This window comes from Cynoglossus semilaevis, chromosome 16 (genome assembly GCF_000523025.1).
Source record: "Cynoglossus semilaevis isolate Cse_v1.0 chromosome 16, Cse_v1.0, whole genome shotgun sequence".
Classification (NCBI taxonomy): domain Eukaryota; kingdom Metazoa; phylum Chordata; class Actinopteri; order Pleuronectiformes; family Cynoglossidae; genus Cynoglossus; species Cynoglossus semilaevis.
The window spans coordinates 9,247,042-9,261,036 of record NC_024322.1 but is presented as its reverse complement, the minus strand read 5'-3'; the positions used below and the strand labels follow the sequence as shown (position 1 = coordinate 9,261,036).

Here is a 13,995-nt window from a genome sequence, read left to right as displayed (position 1 = left end):
ATATTCTCCCCCATCGAATGCATTATGCATAGTCTTGATCTATTTGTTAAAAAAGTACTCTCAAACTCTTTGTTGAAATAGCCAAATCGCATTTTGTTTACCATATCTTACCCAGAATGCACCTAACCGGAAGTGTTAACTTTCTGGTGGCGCGTGGCTGAAACTGGTAAATCGACCTAGTAAAAGTTTGTCACCTACAGCGACTGGTATTCACTTTTTGCACTTTTGCGGCAGTTTTGTCATATAAGTCATGTACGAACGTGGAAATTCCGCTTCAACGTTTGCTCTAGCTGTCACTGTTTGAGAAGTCGGAACTAGTAATGTGCGTCTCTCTTTATCATGGAGAGACTGCACTCAGAAGACCCGTCTTTTCAGTGCAGTCGCATTTCACACTGTGGAAAAATAATCTCCTTTCAATGCAAACAAGCCTCGGGCACAAACGAAGGTGAGCTGGAGTTCTGCTGCTTTTTATTCAAAAAGGAGAGCAGCAGGTTGCTGAAGGCAGCGCATGGTGCAGCTGTCATCTGCAAAAAAACGTCCTCCTGTCACCTGGACATTGTGAAATGTAAATGTGCCGCAGACTTTAGGAAGAGAGTCTCTTCAGCGTGTGTTTTGGTGACACGCAGGAGTGTGAAAGGAGAGAATTTCAAGTACTCTCTGTTCACACTGAGCAGCCCAGACTACAGACCGAGGCTCTGCTTTGAGTTTAAACTTCCTTATGAGATAAAAGGTGACGTGTCCATCCTCCAGGGTCCCACTGTGTTATGGAGACACGCTGAAAATGTCTTTTATAAGAGCCTTCAGGCAGGTGAGGTGAGGCAGATTCCTGCCAAGATGTCCCACAGTGTTGTTGCAGAACCCTACTCTTGTCAAGGACAAATATTTGTACTCGGTGTACAAAGTAAACACTTTCAGACCCCAAACAAAACCATGGCCTATATTGTGCAAAATGGACAAGAGTTTGAGTTTGATGGTGCACAAATGTTACCGCACCCTTACATTTCAATCACGCAGTGTATCTTGGTGTTGTCTGCTGAGAAAGTGGACAACATCCTGAAATCCACGGTGGTCGCAGCGACTTCTTATCAGCAGCTCGTCCTTTTCCTGAATGGGACAGTTAAAGACGTATGTGCGCTGCCTTTTGAGAAAGCTGAAGAGATCCAGTTGGTAAACACTGGGAGGAATGGATGCCTGTTTGTTGTGTCCTTTCACCAGGGGCATGTTTGTGCATTGTGGAAGGAGACATTTCAAGTATGTAACACAGGTGGATTATTTTATAAACTTTCTCTGATTTATGTGTTTAATAGACCCATGTTTAAGTGAACTGTCTTTCACAGATTGCCTCTCAGTGGTCAGGCGTCAGCTCCGTTCATGTTGATGACTTTCTGGGATGTGGAACAGATCAGATGTTAATTTTTAAAAACAATAAAGAAGGCCATCCTCTGGAGAGCTTCCTTATCACTGATCTTTGCGGGATTTCATATTCTGTAAGCCATATTTTGTCTTACTTCTATACAAAACCAAAATTTAATTTACATAATTAACATATTTATACATAATATATGTGTATGTATTTTATGTACATATATTTTACTTTAACATGTCTGTGTCTTTTACCGATTACTAGGATTTATCTCTGACATGTGTTCTTTATGTTGATAACAAACCCCCTTTGTAGCTACTATACTATATTTGCTTGGAACCTGTTTATTGTGCATTGCTTTAAGTCTGGTTGTTTGATCACAAATAGCAGAACATGTGTCAGTTGTCTCATGTAGTGAAAGGTAACATGTGACCAAAGAAGGTTATTATCAGCCTATAAAATTGTTCTTTTATGATTTGGTGCATCCTTCTAATTTTGTTTTTCAGTCGGGACAAGACACTGAATCACCTCAGCGATCTTCTCTTCCACCCGACAGCAATCATCTTGCTCTTCAAGCCTTAGAGTCTAGACTCCAGGTGAACGACCTTTTCAAAATATATGCATAAGGGGTCATTTTGGGTTACCTAATTCACTCTTAACCCCTTCCTTGAATCACTGTTAGTTTGCCTTTTGTACCATACATTAAAAATAAATTATAATGGGACTTTTTTATACAATGATTAGTGGCCTGCAGGTGGTGTTTGTTAAACCTTTCCAAACCAATTCTGCACGTTGGCTCTGTATATTATTATTATTATTTTTTAAAGAATTATTTCTTCCTACCAGAGTGGACTGACTGTTCTCCATGGGCTTCAGAGAGAAGTGAAGGTGAAAGACAGAGTTTTACAGCAGTCAGTCGAAGCCTTGGCTGAAGGAAAAGCTGCTATCTCACCACCTGAGCAGGTACTGCACTGTATGCAAATGTAAAACTGTCGCTTTCTTTGTTGAGTGGATCAAACAGGCCTTTATTTCCATCATGAACTCTTGCCTTCCATTCTGCATAACTGATATCAGAAAACAGTCTTTTTTTTTTTGTCTCTTTTTCAGTTTTGCGACATAACAACAACAGTGTGATTCATACGTAGCCTGTTTTGTGCTTTTACTCTCTTTTGCATCCAGAGCCCTAAAACAAAAATACACAACTGACTTTGAGGTCAAACAAACAACATATTTCTTTATGTATATATTTCTATGTTTTGCTGATTTGTTTTTAAACCCGACACCCGCTCCACGCACACACACACACACATTTCATTCGCACGTCTCGCTTGTTTGTCGATTTGTCATATTTAAAGTAGCATATCACGAGGCCTCACTGCTAATGCTTATGCTGCTTCGGGCGACAAAACAACACCGCACTGCAGTTTTTTAATGTCAATTTTACTTCAATTCTATCAATGCTTTACTCTGCCCAGGAAGACCTTGTTGCTCTGTGGGACTCTGGGGATGAGTCAAAGGTCGAGCACTTAGAAGAAAAGATGGAGGACATGCCTGTAGTCTCTAACTTACCTCACATTGACAAGCTGTGGCATCGAATCATGGAGGACCATGTGGTTGTGGGAGTGATGCTGATGACTGACAGCTCTGTGTAAACAAGTTTTCTTTTTACTCTGTTATTGTCTGAGCGAATGTTGTTGATGATTTTTGAAGCAGGCCAATAGCTGTTTTACAGCACAGTTGTTTTGATATGTTTAGGTAGGTTTAAGTGACTACAGTTTGTTACTGATCACAGTGTCTCTGTTCAGATTAATTACTTTATTATGACTGCGGGGGCCCATTTAAAGCCTGTGTCCCTAAAGAACCCAGTGTCTCTAGTGGCACATTGTGGTAGTTTTCTAACTGATTCAGGATTGCAGTGACAGACATTGGACATAAAAAAAAAAACAAGAGCCAAGAGACAGAAAGACTTTCATTTGATTTGGATTTCTAATCAGCAGATAAAAAGAAAATGTGTACCTTGATATTCCTCATTATGAAGCTGTGTTGTTGTAGCACTGCTCTGGAGTGTATTTTAGCAGGTGTTAATAGACCACGCTCGCCGACAAACCTGTTAATGCAGGTGTTGAGGGGATGCACTGCTGTTAGCTGCTTCTGTCAGAGAAGGCAGCAAGAACTAATTAGATCCAACGACCACTTGGTTGCTCCTACCACACAAAGTGGACCAGTGAGGTGAAAGGCAGATACCTACCCACACTCGCACAGTCCGCGTTCACAACGACCTAACAAAACTGCACAATGTTGGTTTTAGTTCTTCCTAATAAGGCTTGAGAAAAGATGATAAACAATCAATATTTGGATGAAGATTGATACTGAAACAGTACAAAAAGAGAGAGCAGTGGTGTTACTCATTCATTCAAACACCACAGCCCTGTTCTGTATTTGAGTTCTACTCTGATTGTTAGTGATGTGTTATTTCTTCTTCCAGACCAGTGGCCAACGTGAGTTTATCCATTCTGACAGAGACAGGCCAGAGCTCAACGCCTGCAGTCATCCAGACCACGAGCCAAGTGTTGTTGCTCCCCACACCGGGCCCTTCTACCTCCACCTCCTCCTCCTCCTCCTCTTCCTCTTCTGTATCACTAGAGCCTGCAGCCAAAAGAAAAAAGCCACACGATGCCTGCACAGCCAATGATCTCAGCACATGCAGAATGGCTGTGACCGCTGTGGCCAGACTGGCTCCTCTCTTGAACTCTGACTGTGTCAAGTGCCGTGTCATGCTCCATTACGTCCAGAGACCAGAGGCTTTTTCTTTCATTACCGCCTCGACACCAGTTGTCCTTCAGTGTGGTGAAGTCACGGTGGGCATCCACAATCATTTCCAAAGCCAATTACTGCAAAACCCCAGCCTCACAACAGGTATGTTCACACAACATTGATTGTGGGGATGTTCGTAGGTATTGTCATGACAGTATTCCCACCTTTTTGTGTGTGCAGAGGAGATTGAAGAAGACCTCCTGTGTTTGTTGACGCTGCTGGATCGATGGGTCTTCCACATCAACTCTCCTGATCAGAGCTTAGGTGACATAGACGGCTGGATTCAGAAAAAAGCAGGATGTAGGAGGGTGGACGTGAGTCCTCAGTATCTGCTGTTCAATTCTTCAGTTCAGTCATCAGTCATGCTGCTGCACTGGCGTCAGATAAACCCTTTTAACGGGGAACTGTCTGTCCACTCCAGGTAAATCCTTTTTGATTCATACAAACAAGAAATAGCCTTGATTAGTGAACTGTTACTGTAATACAGTAACAGGCAGTATTAATGATGTTTAACTGTAATATCGTAACAGGCTGTTGATCCGACCTCTTACTGTAACACAGTACCAGGCAGTATTACTGACTTGTCTATACTACAGTAACAGGCAGTATTACTGATACTAAAAATACTGTATTACTGACCCATTAATGTAACACAGTAATGGGCTCTCTTGACATTTGACCACTGGCCGGCCTACAGTCCAGATCCAGGGGAGACTCAGACAACAGTAACTGCTGACTATTGATCTCAATAAGGTTTAAGACAGTGATTCCCAGTTCCCAAATAATCAAAACAACATGTGACCCAGTGGTTAACTTTAGATCTTTTGTTTCTGTTTTGTTTGACCTCTTTTAAGGATTCCATTTTAAGAATATGTATAAAAATATAATTATTCAGTAAGTAAAGCAATGAGGTTTCTTCTTTGTCATGTTGCCTTATTTTAACTATTTAGATCCATTTTCAAATTACAGCTTTTTCAGAAAGTGTAACAATGGCTCTGATGGAAATGCATTTTGTGAATTTGAAAGTTTTCTTTATTTATGTTTAGTCATTTTTATCAAAACAAAGTTTTTGTTTGTCCCTGAGGGTTAACAGAAGATATTGATATTTCTTTGACTCATTGTTTATTGATGTTTTGCAGCCGAGTGAAATGAAAGAAACACTGTGTTCCTGTTTGTGCCTGAGAACAAAAACAGGCTCAGAAATACTCGGGGAAAAAACACAGCCGTATTAACTCCATGTTCTTATTCCAGTCTGTGTATTTTTCTGACTTTTGACCTAACTGTGAGTGACGCCTTCATTTCAAAACAATCCCAACACCGTGGTTTGTTGTTAAAAACAATTAAAATATATTGCAAACACAGAGAGGCTTCAGTTATACCTGTACATGCAGACCTTTTACTGTGCAGATGTTTCCTAGATGGAATTAACGCAACATATCGATTATCACAGAATCGCTGTATCATGATATTATCATTATAATTTACCTAATTTACGTGACGTTAATAGTTTCTTTCAATATTGTTGTCAGAGTAGATTCAAACAGAACAATGATTATATAAATAGTTACAGCTTCTTATGATAAAAATGGAATTTAATGAATAAATGAATGAACTGATGAAATTTTTATTTGACCTGACAATTCTGACCCTGGTGTCCATTTCCAGCCAGGTGCAGATGCTCAAGTTCCTGGACTGTCTCATGTCCCACCTCCCAATGTCCTGCACTGTCCACCCTGTCAGGAGCACAGGAGGTCATGGTGCAGCTCAGATATTTCCTCAGACTCTGGAGCTCGAGGTGGGGTCACTCAGAGACTCTCTGTCATCGCTTTTTGCTCAGAAAGAGGAAAATTTGAACTCGGGCTCTAATGAGGCCCCGGAGTCCTCATCAGTGGAGGGGCTGCAGAGGTGCAGAGAAAAATGGCAGCAGGATGTGGAGAGGAGCAGGAGGAGACTGAGCCCCCTAGTGGATTTGGGGAGGTACCGTCAGCTGACCCAAAGGCTGTGCAAAGTCCAGCTCAATGGGGATTTGGCAGCTCTTCTAGAAACACAAGGAGCTCTGCTTCACTGATTTCCAGTTATTATTTTTTTTGCAGAGTCCAATTAATGTGCCTGCTTCCTTATCATCCGTTTGGTCCTTTTAGAAGGAAGAAAAAAAAGCCTTGAACAGTGAAATGTGTCAGGTGGATAGAGATGGATCTTCTTGTTTGTTTTTGTCCGTTTCTCCCAAACTAATAGGCTGTGCCTGTTGCTTAGCTCAACTCTGTGTGTGTGTGTGTGTGTGTGTGTGTGTGTGCTCTCAGAGAGTCTTCTGGGGTTCCTGAGTGCCATTTGCTGTATGGAGCTGCTGCCTGTCTCCAATGGTTCACCTCCCAGGTTTCCCAACTTTAGTCTGATACTGATGCAAGGCTACATCTCTGATCTGCCCTTTCGTCTGTCTGTGTCCCACTCGACCCTTTGTTCAAAAATGCTCTTTAACGTCTGCTTTGGTCGCTGCTGTTTGTTTTTGACAGAGCCCACTTGTCTCCATTCACTGAGAAACTGTGCTGTGAGTAAAGATATAAGACCAACGTGCACAATACGTTACATCTGCTCACTGGGGTCTTTACAGTATTTTTTTCCTTAAGGTTATATTCATATATATGTAAACAATATAAAGTACTCTAATACAGTAACAGGCTGTGTAACTGACCTATTACTATAATGCAGGTAACAGACTGTATTAGCATGCCATTAATGGTGTACAGTGATGGGCTGTGTTTCTCACCTGTTACAGTGCTGCTTTATCAGGTTGTGTTACTAACTTATTATAACACAGTTATACACAGCTTTACTGCAGCTTTACTTTATACAGTAATACCATATTTACTGTAATTATATAACTATTATGGTACCAGAGTTTTTAGGTTATATTACAGACCAGTTACAGTACTACATTTAAAGGCTGTTTGACCAACCTCTTTCAGTACTAAAATGAAGTACTGTGTTGCTGACTCATTACAGTACTGTAGTAAAAGGCCGTATTACTAATTTATCACAGTACTACAGTAAAAGCCTGTATTACCTAACCCAATCACATTATGTTTTATTCCAGTCTGTATTTTGATATCTAGTTGAACGGTTGCTGAATCAGCTGAAGGCCAAAGGACAGATTTGAATGTTTGAGGACCTGGCCGGCCTGCAGTCCAGATGTGTCTTGTGTGTGTGTTCTGATGGGTGTGTGTATTTGTGTGTGTGTGTGTGGATTCTGTTTCTGCTGCGATGCTTCTCAGTCTGTCTGTGCTGTTGGTGAAAAGGCCAATCACCAAAGCAAACATGAAATCCTTCCATATAACATGGTCTTTGATGGGTAAATAAAGTTTATCAGCTTGACCTGACGTGTTTACCCAAACCACTTCTCTGGAGTGTTGTTCTCTTCCCTGCTGGGCAGCGATAAACCAAAATGTGCCTTTTTGGTTTGTTTATTCCAGAAGCCGCCACACCTCGTCTCTTTGTCTCTCTCTCTGTGTGTGTGTGTGCGCGACTAATTTATTCTCTCCCTCTTATGCTCTTATTAATGTTTCTGCACCACTGCACACAAGAGCTTCCACTGGAATCGTTGCCGCAGGTCTCCTTCAAAACAACAGTTAAATATAATTACTTCAAATGCTGGTGTTTCCCCATAATATACTGGTAAAACTGTAGCTGTCAGATGATAAACTATAATTCAGACCAATAAATATCTTTGATGGGTTGTGCAATTGCTCATTGACGCTCCGGTTTTGCTTCTCAATTCCAACCATTCAGAAAAAAACAAACGTGCGAAATAACTGCATTTGTGAAACCTCGCTTTGCTTTCTGCCATAACTGCTTCACAGACTGATGGAAATCTGACCTCGGTCACAAACCGCTGCCAATGCTGGTGAGAAAGAAACTGAATTGTGGACCAATATAGTAAATAACAACAGTAAATAGCTGGTGGCAAAGTAGATCTCACATGAAGAAAAGAAAAAGTAATCTGTGGTGGTGTTTCCCCACAGCCCCGACTGCCACACAGAGTAAAATATATGTTTTGTCTTCTTATTATTGCCTGTGAAGTTCTATTAAGTCGGAGCAGTAGGCTGAAGTAGGCTGCATTGTTTCCACACTTGGCTGAATTTATTCCAAAAAGGAATCGAGACATAGAGTTCAAGATGTCGCCTGTTTTCAGACATCCATGGTTGAGATATAACGTTGTTATCTATTGTATAAAATTGTATTTTAGACAACCTAACCTAGCATTAAGTGTGGTTGTAATGTGAATTGATTACCCTCTTTGTTTACATTTGAATCTTAACTCTGCACTTTCAATAGCACAAAGTTGACTCATCCATTATAATGAGGTGCGCCGCTAAACCACGTTAACATCGACGCTGCATGATGAGGAAGCTGCCCTGCTATTTGCTTGTATTTGACTCTTATTGATTAAGGTCATGAGGTTTCCTGTCCTCTGGACTCTGGAGCTCAGCGGGTCAACAAACCAGAGTATGAGAACATTGATTTTGTCTACAACATAAGTGTGTTCTCTTCATACAGTAAAGACAACAATCCTGGTTGTAATTGTACTGCAAATATAGAGCCTCCAGTGTAGTGCTGTGGTTCATATAAAACGGCTTCAATGCTGAAACTAACATAGCAGTTGAACATAGGGCTTCAATGCTGAAACTAACATAGCAGCTTAGCTGACTGTGCTAACCTGATCTCTAAGGACATGATTGTATTGTAGATATTCCTTACAGTAAACATGCTTATTTTAATGGATTTCTATTAGTAGTACATATTAATGCTAACAGGTGTAAAGATTATGGAATTTAGTTTAACATTCCCCTCCATGCTTATTGGTCTTCTTCTACATTGCTAAGATTAACCAAAGTTGTGTTTGGCCAATGTGACATTACGTTAAAATTGCTTCTAAAATCTTTTGCTATTAGAAATAATATGTTTCTCTGCATGAAGAAAGAGTCTTGCTTCAAACGAAGTCTGCCTGAAAGGATCCATCTGGCGATGGTGCCCAGCAACAGCATGTCTGTGGCTGAAGTGCCCTGTGTCTTTGTAGCATCTTCATGTTTTATCTGTATAGTGTGATGATGTCGGAGGAAGCGTTACTGTCTGAATATTCCCCAGGGAAAAGGTTTTTATTGTTTGCATAATGCAGTCATAATTATAACGTAGTGCCTTACTTGTTTTTTTTTTTATTAAAGGCATACACCAATGTCTTTACCTTCATTAATGTCCTGCTTTTTCATAGTCACATTAGCTTCATCCATTGCTGTGCAGTTGCTATGGCAACCCCCACTTCGTGCCTCTCCCAGAGCCCTGAAAGCAGCCTGACTAAACCTTAATGAAGGAGGCGAAAGTTGTTTTCCCTCTTGAACACATTACGCGCCGCAAATGATGCTTCTTTATTCTGACTTTAATTGAAAATACTATTTGACTTTTGAATATTAAAGCAGCGACAATAACGTGCGGCGGAATAAAGCCTCGCTCTATGGTGTTTCCATGTGAGGATTAGTATCATTGATTGGTTTATAATCCCCGTGTTTTTCAGCATTTGGAGAAACACACACAGGATTACTGATGCAGCCCTTTTTGGATAAGCCTCCCACGGGTATTTGTCTACATTACAACTAATTGTTGATGGATCCTGGCTTCACCAATAATAATGAGCAGGATTATTGCTTTGATAATGTCATTATAGGATATTTATCTCCATATGTTTAATGCTTATGTGGCCAATCTCATCTCTGAGGACGGCAATTTGTATTTTGTTTCATCTCACAGGGTGAAACAACGGGTGAGAGGTGGCAGGTCTTTAATACTCTGGATATACAGTGGGATCTACAATCTTTGGCCACTTGTGAATTAAATATCTTTACCGCAGTGGCTCCCAAACCGGGGGGCAGAGTCCCTTATAGGGACAGAGCTATTGCAGTGGAGACAAAGCAAGAAATGTTGTTGTTTTGAAACAATAGCTATGACAGTAGTCCTATGTACTCATGAGTGAGTGCCTTCTTCAACTTTATTCCATCATTTTCAAATGAAAGACGATCATACAGGCAAGAAAATATTCAATTAGCAACAAACGTCAGTGACTGTTCTGAAGTGTTGGCAAAAAAAAAATGCACATACAGTACAGTAACTGTGTGCACATGTGGCAACACCAGAGCAGTATCCAACCTGTTGAAGACTCCCAGCTGATAGGATCGTGGCGTTGAACAGTGAAATCCATTCTCATGCATTAATGGAAACTGGCTGTCAGATCTTATCCCGTCACCCGAGGCGGGCCAGTGCTGCATGGCACGTGTCATCAGCCTGACTTTATGTGCTTGGTTTGAAGCCCGGACGGTGTTTGGCGTTTTTGCTTTTATCTACAACCGGGCCAAAAAAACAAAACAACTTTTTCATGCTCTTCACTTGGCAACGTATTTATTTATTTATATAAAGTGTCAGTGACATTTTGGGACTGCAATATAATTATCAACTAATGCTAGCGAATGCAACACAAGGACAAATCTTCTCACCTGTTTCCTTTACACGGACAAACAGATGGGGTTGCAGGAAACATGGTGCACAGTCCTTTTTATTGATGTACATGGCAGAAATAGACCCTTTCCCCTCAAGAACAGCATTTCTATATATATATATATTTATATATATAAAACGGAGCTCTTCAATATTTATATCAGGAGTGCAAGGAGAAGATCTCGGTGTTGTTCATGAATCCTTCCACAGACATACATCACATCTCAGCAGCATACGCACCGGGGAGGAGAGGAACTCCTCTCCACAACAAAGGTTGACATATACAATAACCTTTATATATGTATATACTGCTTATTTATATCTGTATATTTGAACATGAGTCTCCCCCTCATTACAATGAAAATTACACATGAATTATGTACAGAAAGTGAAGAAAATGATATGTGTGAATGAATTCGTAGAAGTGTGGACAGTGTTCACGGCTTGTCTTCAAACCTGCTCAGAACGTACACTTGGTTTAACATCGACAGGCCTTGAATTCATTCAATTACATTATAATGCTAAAAAGGGAACACAAATATTCAGTTTTATTTTACATTGCACTGTTGAATTATTAGAGAGTATTTATGATACACACAGAGAAGAAAATGTAACTGGAAGAATTATGTCTGAATTCTTGCACAGGTAGAAAAGTTACTGGAGACAGAAGTTTTGAAATTAGAGGAACATAGAGGACGATCGGCTAACCCTACTGTATATTCTGATGTCTAAGGCCTCGGGTTTTTTTTTCATGAAAATGCAGTATCTGTTTTCAGCCTTTCATCCGCTTTGTTCGCGTTCATGTCTGAAACCTGCGCTGACGCCTACGATGTACAGTATCTTCTTTCTTGTTGTGTATTTCATTCCCATGTTTGCTGCAGTTTTTTCCCCATTTCAACGCACGAGGTGATGCTGTGACTATAGTACACTATAAAACAGTCAAAAATAGAGTGGATAAGAAAGATCTCCTTAACAATAACAAAATGTCAACGGTCTGAGTGTACAAGTACAAATCTGTCGAACTCTGGAATGTTTGTTTTGTCTTTGTTTTGTTTTCTTCGGATAGTTAATTTGGGGGTGAAGGGGTTTGGTCCGTCTTTTCCAGCATGTGACGTTAAACCTTGAGATAAAAATCCTCCGTCTATATTTTTAGAACAGTAGTTCTCAAATGGTCGACTCTCACTTTACCTGAGTTTTATAATACGTTCCATTCAACAGTGTAGAAACATGAATTTCCATGAAATGCTGATTTACTGTGATACTGCGCTCCACTTCTACTTTCTCTTTCACCCCTGGCCAGAGTCTTAAAAAAACTGTGGCAGTCGTTAGTGGAATAACAAAAAACAAACTCTGCCTCTTGACATTAAAACCCAAAGAAAAACAAATAGAAGGAGGAAGGAAGAAAAAGAAGGAAGAATGGAAGATTCCGTAGGTTTAGCTTATCTTAGCATAGCCAAGTCACGGAGTGAGGGACTGTAAGAGTTAACCAAGTAAACTCTTTTTTGAAGGGCTATGTCGTAAAACAAATCCACTTTAGATTTTTTGTTTTTAAACATTTCAAATATTTGGCACTGACAATTATTTTATCATGCATTATTTGTTATTTTTTGTTGAGACGAGTGATGTCAACCATTCTTAGCTGGTAATCATTTGTCTGTACGTGTTTCCAGTTAGCAACTGACATACAAATAATAACAAATGTAAAAAAAAACCTGCAGTAATATGCAAAAAATAATACCTTAAAACCTAAAAGCATGTCTGTTTACAAATACAAAATACCAAAAATACTACGTACCATATTTTTAACTTTAAAATAAATAAATAAATAAATTATACAGTAATAAAAAAAACAACAACTGTATAATAGGGATTTATATAGTCCAAAATAAAACAAATACATTTTCAGGTTTTATGCTAACATTGGCTAAATGTCCCGTCATCGCCCTCTGAACCAAAAAGTACAAGAGATGGTTTTGTTTTACACAAGGAAACACTTACATTTTTTTTTTTTTTGAAACCCACAGACTTAATTGCCATTGTTTAGTCATTACCCACCATTTGAGAAACACTGCTTTGGAAAATGTGCAGCAGTTAAAATGTTCAGCATCTGTGCATCAGACACTGTGTGGCGCGTGAACACTGAATGGAACATTATCCCTGAAAGAACACGAGACCATCATGGTGCCTCCATTTGTACCTTGTCTTTCAAGTGTTTTCCCTTCTATTTTGTCCATTTCTTCAACCTTTCTCAATCTGAGAACTCAAAAATAGATGTCGGGTTTTTTTAAGTCTATTTTTGGTGGATGTCCTCGTGTCTGATGATCTTGTAGGTCACCCAGTAGAAGATGTTGAAGATGAGAAAAGCCAGAGGAAAAGCAGCTCTGGAGATGGTGTCTATCCTCTTGGCTCTGTCCACAAACTTCTTCCTCATGTCCACGTCTTTTGGGACTGAAGGTTGAGGGTTCGGAGCCGGGGCGGTGTTCTTAACAGCCGAGCCGTCTTTCGCCGGCAGACACTGATTCATGTTGTACCCGACAAAATTAAAGCGTCCCTCACGCAGCTCCTCCTCCTGAAAGCAGAGTAGAAAATGATTCAATTTAGAGTGGGGAAAAAATAAATAAATTACAGCAGACAAATTGAAATTGCCCCCCCCCCCAGGAAGTCACTAATAGTTAAAATTTGACAACCAAAAATTCATTTTGAGGAGCTTGGGCAGCCTACCTTATGATTCCTCCTTTGTCTTCGCCTCAGGCGAAGGAACTCTTTCTGTTGCCTGGAGACAAAATTAACCCCAGCATATTCCAGCAAGGCAGCAAATACAAAGAGCAGACACACAGCCATCCAGATGTCAATAGCTTTGACGTACGAAACCTAAGAGAGAAAACAAATGTTCTGTGTTAGACTTTCTATTATTAGAATATCTGTGAAACACCAAATAATGGATATATTTACATTCATTTGATTTTGTTTTTGTTCAAATTGTTTTGTGAATGTTAAATGACCATCGCTGTTATAAAATAAGTACATAGGCGTAGATGTTGATTAATCATAATGAATGGATATATATTTACATTTCTAAACATGGCAAAACAAATCATGTTTTTATTTTTCTGTATTTTGTTGGAGCAGAAAGAAGTTCAGGTTCAATATTCGAGAAATTCGTGTTGGGCACTGAGATGGTATTTTAAGAGCAGAAAGAAGTTCAGGTTCAATATTCAAGAAATTCGTGTTGGGCATTGAGATGGTATTTTAATCTTGAGATGCTGGTGAAAGGAAAACAA

At 39.9% G+C, this 13,995-nt stretch overlaps 2 protein-coding genes across 2 annotated transcripts; one reads left to right on the top strand and one right to left on the bottom strand.

Moving 5' to 3' along the window:
• Positions 1 to 139: 139 nt before the first annotated feature.
• Positions 140 to 6,679, top strand: fancb (FA complementation group B). The gene is made up of 8 exons (XM_008328533.3): positions 140 to 1,251; positions 1,338 to 1,487; positions 1,870 to 1,959; positions 2,210 to 2,326; positions 2,839 to 3,011; positions 3,849 to 4,279; positions 4,358 to 4,598; positions 5,843 to 6,679. The coding sequence occupies exons 1-8, from the start codon at positions 340 to 342 to the stop codon at positions 6,243 to 6,245; spliced, it is 2,517 nt and encodes an 838-aa protein (XP_008326755.1). The 5' UTR covers positions 140 to 339; the 3' UTR covers positions 6,246 to 6,679.
• A 5,907-nt stretch (positions 6,680 to 12,586) lies between these two features.
• LOC103392015 (glycine receptor subunit alpha-2) lies at positions 12,587 to 13,586 on the bottom strand. Its single transcript, XM_025063822.1, has 2 exons — positions 13,436 to 13,586; positions 12,587 to 13,283 (listed from the first exon to the last, which is right to left on the bottom strand). Exons 1-2 carry the CDS (start codon positions 13,553 to 13,555, stop codon positions 13,005 to 13,007), a joined length of 399 nt encoding a protein of 132 aa, XP_024919590.1. The 5' UTR covers positions 13,556 to 13,586; the 3' UTR covers positions 12,587 to 13,004.
• Positions 13,587 to 13,995: the final 409 nt, after the last annotated feature.

Excerpts from the sequence above, each read along its gene's own strand:
- fancb (XM_008328533.3), top strand. The coding sequence starts at position 340 with ATGGAGAGACTGCACTCAGAAGACCCGTCTTTTCAGTGCAGTCGCATT. Across the intron at positions 2,327-2,838 it reads CTATCTCACCACCTGAGCAG|GAAGACCTTGTTGCTCTGTG; the intron begins GTACTGCACTGT and ends TACTCTGCCCAG. Across the intron at positions 4,599-5,842 it reads GAACTGTCTGTCCACTCCAG|CCAGGTGCAGATGCTCAAGT; the intron begins GTAAATCCTTTT and ends GTCCATTTCCAG.
- LOC103392015 (XM_025063822.1), bottom strand. The coding sequence starts at position 13,555 with ATGGCTGTGTGTCTGCTCTTTGTATTTGCTGCCTTGCTGGAATATGCT. Across the intron at positions 13,284-13,435 it reads GACAAAGGAGGAATCATAAG|GAGGAGGAGCTGCGTGAGGG; the intron begins GTAGGCTGCCCA and ends CTCTGCTTTCAG.